Source organism: Anopheles maculipalpis, chromosome 2RL (genome assembly GCF_943734695.1).
Source record: "Anopheles maculipalpis chromosome 2RL, idAnoMacuDA_375_x, whole genome shotgun sequence".
NCBI lineage: Eukaryota > Metazoa > Arthropoda > Insecta > Diptera > Culicidae > Anopheles > Anopheles maculipalpis.
Genome location: NC_064871.1, coordinates 15,801,847 through 15,816,464, shown reverse-complemented (window position 1 = coordinate 15,816,464; position 14,618 = coordinate 15,801,847). Strand labels below are relative to the sequence as shown.

The 14,618-nt window shown below is 46.6% G+C and overlaps 7 protein-coding genes across 13 annotated transcripts in view; 4 read left to right on the top strand and 3 right to left on the bottom strand.

The window, feature by feature from the left end:
- Positions 1-14,618, top strand: part of LOC126557475 (dihydropyrimidinase) — a 445,624-nt gene that overhangs the window by 11,525 nt on the left and 419,481 nt on the right. The gene's annotated exons all lie outside the window — the stretch shown is intronic.
- Positions 1-14,618, bottom strand: part of LOC126557017 (ankyrin repeat domain-containing protein 27-like) — a 74,059-nt gene that overhangs the window by 54,923 nt on the left and 4,518 nt on the right. The gene's annotated exons all lie outside the window — the stretch shown is intronic.
- LOC126557233 (DNA polymerase iota) lies at positions 468-2,639 on the top strand. The gene has a single exon (XM_050212938.1). The coding sequence runs from the start codon at positions 468-470 to the stop codon at positions 2,637-2,639; it is 2,172 nt and encodes a 723-aa protein (XP_050068895.1).
- Positions 3,338-6,395, bottom strand: LOC126556964 (isoleucine--tRNA ligase, mitochondrial). The gene is made up of 3 exons (XM_050212546.1): positions 6,216-6,395; positions 3,824-6,122; positions 3,338-3,756 (listed from the first exon to the last, which is right to left on the bottom strand). Exons 1-3 carry the CDS (start codon positions 6,393-6,395, stop codon positions 3,338-3,340), a joined length of 2,898 nt encoding a protein of 965 aa, XP_050068503.1.
- Positions 6,696-7,555, top strand: LOC126558834 (esterase AGAP003155). The gene is made up of 2 exons (XM_050214909.1): positions 6,696-7,224; positions 7,299-7,555. The coding sequence occupies exons 1-2, from the start codon at positions 6,696-6,698 to the stop codon at positions 7,544-7,546; spliced, it is 777 nt and encodes a 258-aa protein (XP_050070866.1). The 3' UTR covers positions 7,547-7,555.
- The window catches only part of LOC126559451 (elongin-B), a 37,214-nt gene continuing 30,951 nt past the window's right edge, over positions 8,356-14,618 (bottom strand). Inside the window, exons 2-3 of the mRNA XM_050215613.1 lie at positions 9,198-9,245; positions 8,356-8,721 (exon numbers count right to left, since the gene is read on the bottom strand). Coding sequence (XP_050071570.1) covers positions 8,371-8,721; positions 9,198-9,200 — 354 coding nt within the window. The 5' untranslated portion in view covers positions 9,201-9,245 and the 3' untranslated portion in view covers positions 8,356-8,370. The remainder of the gene's footprint in view (positions 8,722-9,197; positions 9,246-14,618) is intronic.
- Positions 10,875-14,535, top strand: LOC126557440 (V-type proton ATPase catalytic subunit A). 6 transcript variants are annotated; one of them, XM_050213218.1, is made up of 6 exons: positions 10,875-10,966; positions 11,526-11,670; positions 12,291-12,485; positions 12,554-13,637; positions 13,710-14,106; positions 14,173-14,535. In XM_050213218.1, exons 2-6 carry the CDS (start codon positions 11,595-11,597, stop codon positions 14,263-14,265), a joined length of 1,845 nt encoding a protein of 614 aa, XP_050069175.1. In that variant the 5' UTR covers positions 10,875-10,966; positions 11,526-11,594; the 3' UTR covers positions 14,266-14,535. The 6 variants fall into 6 exon arrangements, with proteins under 6 accessions (XP_050069175.1, XP_050069173.1, XP_050069172.1 ...); XM_050213216.1 differs by having other exon boundaries at positions 11,523-11,670; XM_050213215.1 differs by having other exon boundaries at positions 10,883-10,986; positions 11,523-11,670.

Sequence of the window (14,618 nt, the reverse complement as noted above, 5' to 3'; positions counted from 1 at the left end):
CTTAACTTTCCCCCGAAACAAACAGCAAAAAACAAGCACGCGAGGAAGAACTCTCAAACCGTGATATGTGTGAATCGTAAACAAATGTTAGTCCTAGTGAAACGAACTCAAAGATGTGTCCCCGTTTCTGGCTCCAATTAATTCGGGACAACAGAAGCCATGTCCTGTAGATTACTGTGCTAAAAATCTTGTGGCTCTCTGCATACAACAAACATCCCTTCACCTTCAGCTTGCGACCATCTCCATCGATCGGGAACGCGGTCGTTGTACCCCGTGTGTCCGTTCCTGCCTATGGCTGCTGTTGCTGACGCTCAAAACCATTGCCGTCGTACGGCCACCATCACGACCACGACCATTGATCCTGGCGTCCGGAAAAGGGAAAAGCACAGTACAGGAAGTAACCGGTGGAGTAGAATCGTATCCGTAGCACGATAGAGAGCGTCCGTACGCAGCGGCTGGGCATCATTATGGATGGACCGCCGAAGGAAGCGGACGACGAAGAGCAGGTACATCCGCGTGTTATCATACACATTGATATGGACTATTTTTACGCTCAAGTAGAGGAGGTCCTGAATCCCGCCCTCAAGGATAAACCGTTTGCGGTAAAGCAACGGTTTTGTGTAGTAACGTCGAACTACATCGCGCGCCAGCATGGCATCAAGAAGCTGCAACCGGTGAAGGAAGCGTTGGCCATCTGTCCCGAGCTAGTGCTTATCAATGGCGAAGACATTACCAAGTACAAAGAGATGTCGGTGCGGATAAATGAAATTATGCATAGGTTTACACCGCACGTCGAAAAGCTCGGACTGGATGAGAACTATCTGGATGTGACGGAACTGATCGCGGAGCGGCTGGAACAGCTGGAAGCTACTGGTGACCTTGGGCAATTGAACAGCGTCGAGGGATTGATCCATCCACCACCGGATAGGACGGTATCCGAAACGGATCGAGACCTTTTCCGGCATTGTTGTACCTGCGGTTGTGATCGAAGACTGATTTTGGCAACGCACCTAGCGAAGGAGGTACGAGACAGCATATTTAAAGAGCTTGGACTTCGCTGCTGTGCTGGCATTGCACATAACAAGCTACTGGCAAAGCTGGTCGGTGCAGTGAACAAGCAGAACAAGCAAACGGTATTACTTCCCTCGCACGGGAGCACGTTTGTCGCATCACTCGGTTCGGTGCGTAGTCTTACCGGAATAGGGGAAAAAACGGCCCAAACGTTGGCCGACTGTTGTGGTATAAGCACCGTCACTGATCTGCAGTATATCGAGCTGGACAGGCTCACGAAGCATCTAGGCTACGAGCAGGCCGTCCGGTTGAAGCAACTCGCGTTTGGTCGTGACGATAGCGCCGTTAAGCAGACGGGCAAACCTAAATCCGTCGGGCTAGAAGATTCCTGTCCGTCCATCTCGGTACGGGCGGATGCGGAAGAAAAGTTTCGTCATTTGCTCGTGCGGCTGGTAAAAAACATCGCGGAAGATGGACGAGTACCGATCGCTATTAAGGTTACCGTTCGCAAGTACGATCTAGCGAAGCGAACCACACATCGGGAATCGAAGCAGGACAAATTAGTTCCCTCCATGTTTCGGCATGTTAATGGGCGGCTGCTGCTGGCAGACGGAGCCCAGGACAAAATTCTCGCCATCGTGATGAAAGTATTCGAGCGGATGGTTGATCTGCGCCAACCGTTCAATATTACGCTGCTTGGGCTTTCGTTTTTCAAATTTCAAGAACGACGCATCGGCAGCAAATCGATTGCGAACTTTCTGATCAAAAAGTCCGACATTGAGGTGCAGTCGATAACGAATCTGAGCAACGAATCGATTTCGCTCAGCGAACTTAGCTTCTGTTCGAACAAATCGTCCCTGTCCGCGATGGATTGTGAACCTTGCTGTTCGTCGGATGCAGGCTCGATTGCGTCCCTTTCCGGTTCGGAATCAGACGCTGAACCTTCGCCGAAAAAATCACGCCGGCTTATGTTTCCGACGTACCGGTACGAACCGGGGACGCAGGAACCGGACGAAACCACGCTAAGCAAGCTGCGTGTAGCGGATCTTCGATTGAATTCCAAAGAGTACGATCAGCAGGAACATCCGGCAACGGTGGTCGGGTCGCCCGGATTACCAATGGACGTTTCCACCCAAAGCGGACCGTCAAAGGTGTCTTCATTCTTCCGAGAGCGTATGGCCGCCACCACTGTGTCCGAACCAGTCCAGAGTCGCTCAACTCAGCCCGTGTGTAGTAAAATGGAGGTTGGCGTTTCACCGACAACCAACGACATTCCCAGCAGCGTCGGAACCGAAAGGGACCATACGGCTAGTGGTAAAAATCACAGCAAAAGTACAAATCTGCTGCCTCCGAACGTAGACCCAGAAGTGTTCCATGCACTGCCGGATGATGTACAGCAGGAACTGCTCAGTAATTGGCGAAGGGCTAATGGTGGCATGATGACTGGTGGCAGTGGAGGGATCGTCGGGATCGGCAGTCCGGCCAGTACAAGCCCCAACAGTACTCACAACAATTCCACCACTAGTAGTAGTAGTAGTAGTAACAGTACCACAACAACAAACGCTGCCACATCCGGTAAGGGTAGCTCTAAAAATACGTTACATCGCTACTTCGTTAAAAACACGTAGCGCATCGTTATTTCGTATCATCTCGTAGAAGTTTTTTTGTGAGTGCATCAGATTGTCCTCATTTGTGGCGCACCACACAACTCCCCAAAAGTTTAAGATGGCTTTTTTAAACGTTGAGTTGGTGCAGTTAATTTGTTTCGCATTGCGCTCTCTATTTCCTTTTCATTGTAAAAGCGTCGGAAAATGCTACATTTTAAGAATCCTCCTAACAAAAGTAGTGAAAGAATTATTTGTTGATATCTTAATTTCGTGTTCCGTTTTTTTTGTGTGGTGAGTGTTGATTTAAGTATTTGAAAGATTTTTTTTACTTTAATTTGTTTTTACTGTTGAGAGTCTTGTTCACCCCTTTTTTCGTGCGTTCTTGTCTAATTTATCTTTATACTATCAGTGAGAACCACAACCCACATTCGCTAACTATTTGTCTGTATTGCTCAACATTATTATTGTACATACATTACATTAATTCAACTTTTCATCGTACAATAATAGCGGATTCTCTGATTTTTTGCGTATCATTCATTTACACAAAATCATTCCCGCCGGACAAGTATAAGGAGCGAGAGGGATAGAGAGAAGAAGAGAATCAAAATGTTTAATAGAGAAACAAGAAATGGAAAACTATATAACAATTTGTTAAACAAAAATTTACCTGCCGATTTGTTTCATTTTCGCATCCGACAAAATACGTTTGCGTTTGCTCACCGTTGACTTAGTATTATATTGCATCGTTCACAGATTTTATCCTGCTCCGAAACTAAATATCTCCGGCACCGCTGACACAGAGGTTTGTCCGATTTTTTCACCGCGACGGTAAATCGATTTTCACCTGCGGATGCTTTAAGCAGAGTCACTGCACCAACTTGTAGCAATTCACAGAGTTCTGTCGAGCGGTCAGATTCATTCCTAGTCGGATGGAGCAGTGATAGGAGTGTAAGATCACTATCGTTACATTCGATTGCCACTTCTAGCAACCACGTGTTCACGTTTAGCTGTGCCTGCTGATAAACGGAATGGCGCAGCTCGAGGGCACACTCAACAGCCGTTGCCGAGCGTGGGTCAGCAAGCGGTGAAACATCCGGTGTGTGTTGACGATTCGATTTATAGAAATAATCTTTCTCTGTAAGATAGAAAGAAAAATTTTAATTAATTTTAAACAAATTAATACTTTTCAGGATTTTCTTTACCGTAATACATCCAGCTTTCTTCCACCAGGAATGGAACGATTGGCCACAACACTTTTGATACTATCCGATAGGTAGCATCGAGAATCGCTTTCAGATTGCTGTGCTCTTCGCTAGTGCCACAGTACAACCGATCCTTTATCACATGCAGATACAGCCCGGACAGTGTCGTTTGGCAGAAGTTGAGAATGATTGCGGTTGCCTTATTATGCTGGTACGAGTCGTACAGTGCAAATACGGTGCGATGGAACGATTCTAGCTGCTGCAAGTAATACCGGTCAATGTGGTGTAGACGATCCGGTTGTATTTTGGCGCACCTTCGCGAATTATCCGCACCGTCCGGTGCTACAACACCGAGCAAGAATTTCAAAATTCCCCGCAACTTTTGAACATTTTCCGCCGAAGTCCCGAGCAGTTTGTGGCTTACAGGGATGGATGTATTTTGGGTCGCGTGTGCACAAACCCACCACCGTAAGGCATCGCAACCATACTGTTGGGCAATCTGTCTGGGACAGATAACATTGCCAAGCGATTTCGACATTTTCATCCCATTTTCATCAACTGCGAATCCGTGCACGAAAATCGCTTTGTACGGTGCCGTTCCGCGGGCGGCCACGCTGGTAAGCAAGGACGATTGAAACCAGCCAGTAAATTGATCTATTCCCTCGAGATATAAATCAGCGACACGGTCGTTGCCCAACACCGACAACCACGAGACACCGGAATCGAACCATATGTCAAGAATGTCCTTCCCTTTCTCCAGCCTGTTGGGACTGCCGAGCTGATGGAGCAGTCCGGCGGGTACGAGGTCTTCTAGCGTACTCGTCCACCAGAAATCTATCGTAGATTCTCGCTTTAGACGATCTTCGATGATAGTGAGCAAGTCTTTGCTAACGATCGGTTCCTTGGTCACTGTATCATACAGCACCGGAATCGGAACGCCCCAGGCACGTTGCCGCGAAATACACCAGTACGGTCGTTTACTAAGCTGTCCTTCGATTACTTTTTTGCTCACCTCCGAAGATGTGTGAGGATAGATGTCAACCTTCCGGATCTCCTCCAGAGCTCGCTCTTTAAGCCGGTTCGTATCGATAAACCACTGATCACTGGCACGTAACATAACCGGGCGCTTCGTACGCCAATCGATAGGGTACGAGTGTACAATGGAGCTTAATTTCAGCACGCAATCTTTCAGCGCCTCCGTCACCAAAGTGTTTCCCTCGGTAAGTGCGTACTTTCCTCGCAAAAATGGCGGTGCGTGGTCATTGTACAGCCCCCGTTCGTTGATAAGATTCTCGATGGATATTTTACGCTCCAAGCATACGAGAAAATCTTCCGGACCATGTGCAGGGGCCGTATGTACCAGACCGGTACCCTTCTCCGCTTTAACGTGCGATGCAGGAAGGAATGGCAATATTTTGTCCCGCTGCAAGGGATGATGGTATTTTAAAGCTGCTAAAGCTGTACCCGGGATGGTTTGAAGTACCGCAAGCGAACTTTCCAACTGTTCACCTAAATAAGCTACGAGATCTGTTCCGACGAGCAACAACTCACCGGACGATGATGATCGTACGAGACTGTAATTCAGTGCGGGATTGTAGCAAATGGCCTGATTGGCGGGTAAAGTCCAAGGAGTGGTAGTCCATATGACAGCAAACACCTGTTCGCTTGTCAGCTGTTGTTGGTCAATCGCCGAACAACTTGATCCACGGTTTTCTAACGCCACCTTTAAATAAAGCGATGGACTTTGGTGTGCCTCATCGTACTCTAGCTCTGCTTCCGCCAATGCTGACTGTGACGAGGGTGACCAATAGACGGGTTTTAAATCACGATAAATCAACTTCCGCTGGTACAGCTCATAAAACAATTGCAACTGTGCGCTAATGTACGAAGCATCCAACGAACGATAGTATCCACGGTCTTCATTCCAGGCACCCGTCACGCCCCAATATTCGAATCCCGCCTTCTGTTTTGCTATCGTTTCCAGTGCAAACTGTCGGGCAGTGGTACGAATCTCATGTTCCGTTTTGATACTTTCACCCGGCACCTTGTGCTTCTTGCGATTGAACGCTTCCAGCGCCTTCAGTTCGATCGGCAATCCGTGACAATCCCAGCCCGGTACATAATGCACCCGTGTGCCGCTCACCATTTTGTGCTTCAGTATAAGGTCCTTCAAGATTTTGTTCACCGCATGGCCCATGTGTAGATCCCCATTGGCGTAGGGTGGTCCATCGTGTAGAATAAATTCATTCTCTGCCGGTAGATCATTTCGGTTCCAGCTGTACAGCTCACTCAAACAAGTCTAAAAGGAAAACCCTACCCATCAGTGCAAATTCTTTCATAATCCTTTCTTGCATCTTGCACTTTGTTGCCGTGGCTAACATAATCATACTACCTTCCGCAGCTGATTCTCCACCTCGGTTCGCTTTTCCACACTCAGTCGGGCCGGAAACTTTGTTTTCGGTAAATTTATTGTGCCAGTGTATTTGACCTCCGCTTTCGGGACACTTTTCGTAGAGAAAAAGCGCCGGGTTTCTCGGCATCGGAAAGTCCATCCGAACCTCGTTAGTAACATTTCGCACACAAATTATGCACCGATTGCACTACGGCGCAGTGCAGGTATGTCCCCAGGAGTAAAATATCACATCTCACTATGGTGAGAAAAGTCTGTTCAGTAAAGTGAGAGGCAAAATTTTGTTCCTAGGGGCATCTGCCCACTATAGTGAGAAATCAGACTGTTCCTAGGGGGATTTCTAATGTCATCAAATGCATCTGTCAAAACGGTGCCGGTGGTGTGCAATTGATTGAACCGAGAACGAGAATCGGAAATCAAAACATAGTCGGCATTGTACATAAAAACAGCAGTCCCAGAAAAATGCCCAAAGAAACAGAACCCGCCGATGGCAAGCTGAAGGTACTCGCGCTCCACGGTTACCGACAGAATGCGGATACATTTAAAGCCAAGCTCGGATCGTTTCGCAAGTTCCTGAACAAGTATGTAGAGTTTGTGTTTGTTTCGGCACCCCACACGGCAGCACCACTCGAGGCTGGCAGCGATCCCGACCCCAGCCAACGGAGCTGGTGGTTCAACAAGGAGGACCGCACCTTTAAGGGCACCAACCAGGGCGGGCCGGCGTACGGGTTTGATGAAAGTTTGCGACTGGTGGAGAAAACTTGGCAAACCGAAGGATGTCATGGTTTATTAGGATTTTCACAAGGCGCCTGCTTTGTTGGCTTGTTGTGCGATTTAAGTGCTAGGGGAATGACTACGATGAAACCGCAGTTTGCCGTGCTTGCTTCCGGCTTTCGATCGGGCAGTTTAGTGCATTTAAATTACTACGAAAACAAAATACAGGTACCATCGCTTCACATTTACGGAGAGACGGATGAAATCATTACGAAAGGTAAGAGGGGTCCCCTACAAAATGAAGATAGAAAACGTGGCTGATTATCGCTTTATGTTTTTTTTTTGTCATAGATATGTCTGAATCTCTATCGGAAACGTTTCTCGATCCGGAAATCGTTACCCATCCGGGAGGTCACTACTTCCCGGCTCAAGCTGCGCTAAAGGAAACGTACATCGAGTTTTTCCGCGACCAATTACAACAACATCTTGAAGCCAAAGAACTGCAAAACGCAACGGAAGCGAACAGTTTTCACATTGAAGAACCGGCAGATCTAGAAGCACCGCCAGAGCATAGCGAAAGTGATTCGGATTCTGATTAATATAGAAAAAAGAAACACAGTCAACGTTATTAAAAGTTTGACTTCCAGTAAGTTCTATCGATTTCTCCCTAACTCCTTCATTTCAGTTCCATAATTTAATTACTCAAAACCATACGAATAAAATTACCCAAAAAAAAAAAGGAAGCAAAAGGTGAAAGATATACTATCCCTTTGTATGTGTATATACGTGTAGAGGCAGCTTAGTGGCATCCTAGCGAGTCCTGCAATTAGTGGTGCTGTATGCTGCAATAAATGATTCAAAAATTCATAAAGCGGTTAACATCATACGGTGTGTATTACGGATATTTTGTTTTCTCTTTTAGCGATAATGGATACGCTCGAAAGGACACAAAAATAACCCCTTCGGCGTCCAGAATTGCCACACAGTCCACGATCATAGAAGAGAAAACTATTAAGCTGCTAAATACAATATTCTCAGCCACTGGGTGGGCCAACGACAAATTTCGTTCGTTGAAGAGAGGACACACAGACACAATACATACTAATAGTAGTTAATAGAAAAGGATTTTAACTGTAAAGAATGAACGCGTTCGAACGGGTGTGTGGGGAGGATGCCACTGAGCTTAGTCTCCAAGGTGTGTAAGTAACTAAAGTGAGCGTAAATGTGTGTTAAAAACGACAATAAGAGCGTTTCCTGCTGCATGTTTCGAATCGGTTTTCGACGGGGTGGCTATATGACGCGAAAGAGGATACTTTGGCGTTAGAAGGCGCCATGTGTGCAAGGAAAAGAGAGAAAGATACAGTAATAATGAACGAAATAATAAAAAAAGATAAACACATCCCAATCTCTAGCTTTGGCCTCTTTAGGCGAGTTGATCTTGGCCATTTGCGGTGTCCTGGTTTTTCATCACATCCGGTAGATCGGGTGGCAACGAGTAGGGCGTCAGCTCGAGCGATTCAAAATCGCCGTTTTCGCGTATGGCTAAACCAAGCTGGGCGGGACATTGCGCTTTCGCCGTCACGACCGTGATCCCGCAATCCTGCAGCGTTTTATCGTCGTCCATTAGCATGTTGTCTTTGTTGTATAGTCGCTGATCGCGGGGAGGCACTTTGAGTATTCCTTCGATCATTTTCTTCAGCTCGTACACCGGCGTCGTCTCTTTGGCATCGGTGAAAATCGTTGTCTTCTTCCGCCGGATCATCATAAATACATCCTGGGGGGAAGTGTGAAAGCTTCTATTACTAACGGCATTGAACTTTAAATTACTAATCTCTCGATTGGACACTTTTTTTTCGATAAGCAGTAGGAATTGTTGCCGGCGTTGTGTATGTATGTGTGTGCGTGCAAATTAGGAGGGTGAGGTGGAGGGGAGGACCGCTCCACATAGATGATATGGCGCCGGCGTATATACAATAATACTTCGCGATAGAAAACGGTGACGAACCGGATCGGCCAAAGTTCATCGAGTTGCCCCATCATGCGTTCGCCGCTTACGCGATCTTATCAGTATCGAAACCTTAAGCTGGAAGGGAACCTCTCATAACCGTCTTTTTTGTGGTTGTCTATGCACGATGCATTTAGCCTAATTGTACAATCTTTTGCGCAACCCGTATTTCCACCGCAATGCCAATGTTTGAACGCACCGTGAATAGTCAAAATTTATAAACGCCGTCCACTGGTGACACTTACCATTTTGTCAAAGTAATTCACTACTGCTGCTGCGGCGTCTATCCTTCTCTTTCGCACACGCTGTGTCCTTTGATGCACTTAGTAAACTTTGTGCAAGCGTTCCTTTCCCGGGAAGATACTGCGGCCAGGGATTGTTTTCGGTCGTCTATGACTGCTTTCCTTCACCTCCGGAACTACAGATACACTGTGCTGGCTGCTGCTGCACCTACAGTTTACTGATTAGCGCCCAACAAAAAAAATCGATCCTGGAACCAAACGTCACACACATGAATAATCAGCATCAGTTCAATGCAACGCGGGAGAACAGCGTTTCTAAAGGTATGCTGTAGATAAAACGCGGTTTGGACTGTGCTACTTTTTAACAAATTCCGGCGTAAATCTGTAGAAAATGAACAATAATTTACCTGCTTCGTTCCGACTGAATCGCCTGGTGCTTCTTTTATTTTTCTTTCCTCTCTTTCTCCCGTTCTCACTCTACCACCTGATGTCACTTTGACAAGCAGTGACAAACATAATTGCAAATACAGGCAAGGCTTGTGTTGCGAAGCGAAATAATTCTACACGTTTTAAAAGATTTATTTAAAATACACGACATGGCCATGATTACGAAAAAGCTGAATATATACATAAGTTAAGCTATCAAAAGCAGTTTTGTTGTTGTTCTTATTCTCCTTCGCCAGCTCAGGGCTGAGTACGTAGCATAATCATGGCCAGGGCGCCAATCCGTTTCCAGGGCAGTTGGTCTTGGGCTGTAGTCTTCCAACCACGGCTGAATCCGATTTCCGACATGTTCAGGACTTCGCCTGAACCACCAAACAAACTAGCTGTACTCATCTACGCCTCATGCCGAACAGGCCACCGTGAAGCAACATTTCCCACAGGGGTATGAATCTTGCTTCCACATCACGTGCCGGTCATCGAATCCTTGCAATTTTGACTTCCCTCAGGATATCAGCATCAACAAAACAGCTTAGCTAGGTCGTGGTTCATTCTCTTCGCCATACCGCCAAAGATAGTCATTAGCACCCGCCGTTCGAAAATGGCGAGCGCATTGGAGTCCTGCGTCAGTACAGACTAGGACTCGTACCCGTACAGGAATACGGATCGTGCGCTCCTTGAATCTTCTGGATCGCAGGAGCTTGTGGAGCCTTGCGTCGTTGTCCGAAGTCATGATCGTGCTAAGGTAGCAACTCTTTTACCACCTACCTACCACCCACCTCAAGATAATCGTCGTCAATTGACGCTCTGCTTCCGAAACGGACTCTATTACGGTTAGAGCATACGGCAATCAGGTACCTTGTCTTCGTCGCATTGATCCTCAATCCAATCCTATCTGCCTCGCGTTTCAATTTTGTTAGCAATTTCAAAATTTGGAAAATCGTCAACCGTTTTAAAGATTTTTTTTTGCAAAATTTTGTACAACAATTTCACGCTTTACATTTTTAGTCCTAGATTTCATAAAAAAGTTAAAACATTTGGTTGCAACTTATTCCAGACTTTTGGTTAGATTAAAAAAATCATGGTTGTGTCATTTACCATCCGTCGTAATTCGCATGAGGAGCACCCATTGTGCAGACGGATGTCAAACATTTTAATCTTTGCCCTCTCTTTCTTTCTCGTCATTTAATTCCCGATGATGTGATCAAAGCAGAAAGAGAGAGGGAGAGCGCACCTGCAAAGAAAAAGAAATATCAATCGTCTGAGGTAAACGTTTGATGAAACGTTTGCTTAGTTCTTATCCGTCAGGCATTTCCAATCTCGAATTCTGCGTAAGTGGTTGGCTGGTAAAGTTCGTATTCAAGATTATATTACTGTAAATTGATTTTCCCCTTCGTAGTCTTGCTAGAAGAAAAGATACAACCAGACACCGAGACGATCTAGTATCGATTTTGGCCCAATCTTACTGAACCAGTGTGTATTTGTTGTGGATATTGCAAGAGCTCTTATTGATTTTTTTACTTCTTTACTTTCGCTATCGCTCCTTTCATTTGCCGTGTGTTTTTGTAAGAAGTTTTTGTGTACGGTTCCTTCCTAGCAGTCATCTTTACTTATACAAACAGTAGAAAACTGTAAATCGTGTAAAATAAGTCCAGAGTTCCTTTCGATAAAACACATTTTGCTAGCATTAAAACTGCACCGAACGGCAGGTCACATGACCTGGCGGTTCCGAATCTTGTTGGTGTAGCGCTTATTGCGTTTGTGAGATAAACGTTCCTTCCAAGCCTTCAGTGATCAGCTGACCCTTCTTTCGTTCAGTGCAACCGAAGCGAACGGGAACTGTCTGGACCTGCTTTCATTAATACGGATTATTTCGCCCTTTTTCAGCAGAACCGTCCCCAGGAAGCCAGCAGAAAAAGGGAATTCGACACAGCCCGTCACGAGAGAACGAGATAGAAAATGTCGAACCTGAAGAAAATCAGCGATGAGGACCGCGAGTCCAAATTCGGCTACGTTTTCGCCGTATCTGGTCCTGGTGAGTAAAAGACACATTTTCCTTTTTGTCGGTTGAGGATTAGGAATCGTAGCATAATTTGCATGTTTTTCATGCTGAAGCTGAAGAAATTTTCTTCTCTTCTCGTCTCTGTCATTTTGGAGATGTCGCTGGTCGCTAGCGCCTAGTCACATGACGTGTGAAATGGTATTGTGCTTGTGTTGATTACATTGCCATCGTAGTGTGCGTGTGTTATGAATCGGTTCATGTGATCTGTTTGTGAGGTGGTCGAAGGCGATTGTGTTTATCCATGTTTTTACAAAATAATCGTACAGAAATGCAGCAATCGGAAGGCAGATGGCAGCTGCTTGGTTGTTTAATGTACAAAAAGACAATTCCAGTTCGTTCTCCAGTTAAAATACTTATGTAACTTTGCTTACTTGTGGCATCGGAAGTCGGTCAGATGATGGGGGAGGCTCACTTTAACGCCATGTGATGTGTTTTGGTGTGGGACTGTATGAGGCCTTTTGAACAAAGTTTCCAAAATGTTGTGAAATAAAATGTATGCATCCAAATTATAGGAGTTTAAGTTAATAGCGCTTTAAGTTGGTTTGAATTGAAATGTAACGGAAAAAAATAATATTTTCTATTTTTTTTTCAAGTCGTGACGGCGGAACGTATGTCAGGTTCTGCTATGTACGAGCTGGTCCGCGTCGGATACTATGAGCTGGTCGGTGAGATTATTCGTCTGGAAGGTGACATGGCTACCATCCAGGTATACGAGGAAACGTCCGGTGTCACCGTTGGTGATCCAGTCTTGCGTACCGGCAAGCCACTGTCTGTGGAGCTTGGTCCAGGTATGTAGTTGAACATTCGGGTTGAAAATAACAATGAATGTACTGCAATACAACCATCTTCCTTGCAGGTATCATGGGCAGCATTTTTGACGGTATCCAGCGTCCGTTGAAAGACATCAATGAAATGACGAGCTCCATCTACATTCCCAAGGGTATTAACGTACCGTGCCTGTCGCGTACGCAGAGCTGGAGTTTCAATCCACTGAATGTGAAGGCGGGCTCCCACATCACCGGAGGCGATCTGTACGGTATTGTGCACGAGAACACACTTGTCAAGCACAAGCTGATGGTGCCACCGCGCGCCAAGGGTACCGTCAAGTACATTGCCCCCTCCGGCAACTACACCGTCGACGATGTGATCCTTGAGACGGAATTCGATGGTGAAATCAGCAAGTTCACCATGTTGCAGGTTTGGCCCGTGCGTCAGCCGCGTCCGGTGACGGAGAAGTTGCCCGCCAATCATCCGCTGCTAACTGGACAGCGTGTGCTGGATTCGCTGTTCCCTTGCGTCCAGGGCGGTACTACTGCCATTCCCGGTGCTTTCGGTTGTGGCAAAACTGTCATCTCACAGTCACTGTCCAAGTACTCCAACTCGGACGTTATCGTGTACGTCGGTTGCGGTGAGCGTGGTAACGAGATGTCTGAAGTATTGCGTGATTTCCCCGAGCTGTCGGTAGAGATCGATGGTGTGACGGAGTCGATTATGAAGCGTACCGCACTGGTAGCCAACACATCCAACATGCCTGTCGCTGCCCGTGAAGCTTCCATCTACACCGGTATCACGCTGTCCGAGTACTTCCGTGACATGGGTTACAACGTGTCGATGATGGCCGATTCGACCTCTCGATGGGCTGAGGCTTTGCGAGAAATTTCCGGTCGTCTTGCTGAGATGCCGGCCGATTCCGGTTATCCCGCTTACCTTGGTGCACGTTTGGCCTCGTTCTACGAGCGTGCCGGTCGCGTCAAGTGTCTTGGTAATCCGGAGCGCGAGGGTTCGGTGTCGATTGTCGGTGCCGTATCACCGCCCGGTGGTGATTTCTCCGATCCCGTTACCTCCGCCACTCTCGGTATTGTGCAGGTGTTCTGGGGTTTGGACAAGAAGCTGGCCCAGCGTAAGCACTTCCCATCGATTAACTGGTTGATTTCTTACAGGTGAGCAACTTACACGCGGTCGGTGGCGTTCAAAAGTTGAGACTAAAATTATGTTTTCTTCTTTTCGCACAGCAAGTACATGCGCGCTTTGGAAGATTTCTACGACAAAAACTTCCCCGAGTTTGTGCCGATGCGTACCAAGGTGAAGGAAATTCTGCAGGAGGAAGAAGATCTGTCCGAAATTGTACAGCTGGTCGGTAAGGCTTCGCTGGCTGAAACCGATAAGATTACGCTCGAGGTTGCCAAGCTGCTGAAGGACGATTTCCTGCAACAGAACTCGTACTCCGCGTACGATCGTTTCTGTCCGTTCTACAAGACCGTCGGTATGCTGAAGAACATGATCGGATTCTACGATATGGCGCGCCATGCCGTAGAAACGACTGCACAGTCCGAAAACAAGATCACCTGGAACGTGATTCGTGACTCGATGGGCAACATTTTGTATCAGCTGTCTTCGATGAAGTTCAAGGTAGGATTCACGCTAGAAGGATGAAATTGAATTCCCATCTCAATGCTTCCCCTTCTTTTATTGTAGGACCCAGTAAAAGATGGCGAACCGAAGATCAAGGCCGATTTCGATCAGCTGTACGAAGACATGCAGCAGGCATTCCGCAACCTAGAAGATTAAACGGTATATCACCCACCTTACGGAATGGAGTAGCAGCGTGTGCCAGGCATGTCAGGGGCGAAGATGTACTATTTACGATAAGATTCCTTTTACCGTGTTGCCAGCAACGACGCGCGATCCTTTGGGGAGAGGAATGTCGCGTGGTGGCTGTGTAACAACTAGTACCAAGCAACACATGAGACGTTATACATATATAAAAACGGCATATATGCTAAAAGTTTATGTACACAAGCACACAGATCCATGCAACAAGTATTCCACAGCGATAAATGTAGTCTTATCCTGCTAGATGGGGGTAACACTGAACAACATATTACAAACACTAACATCAAAAAGGGGATAATTGCAAATGT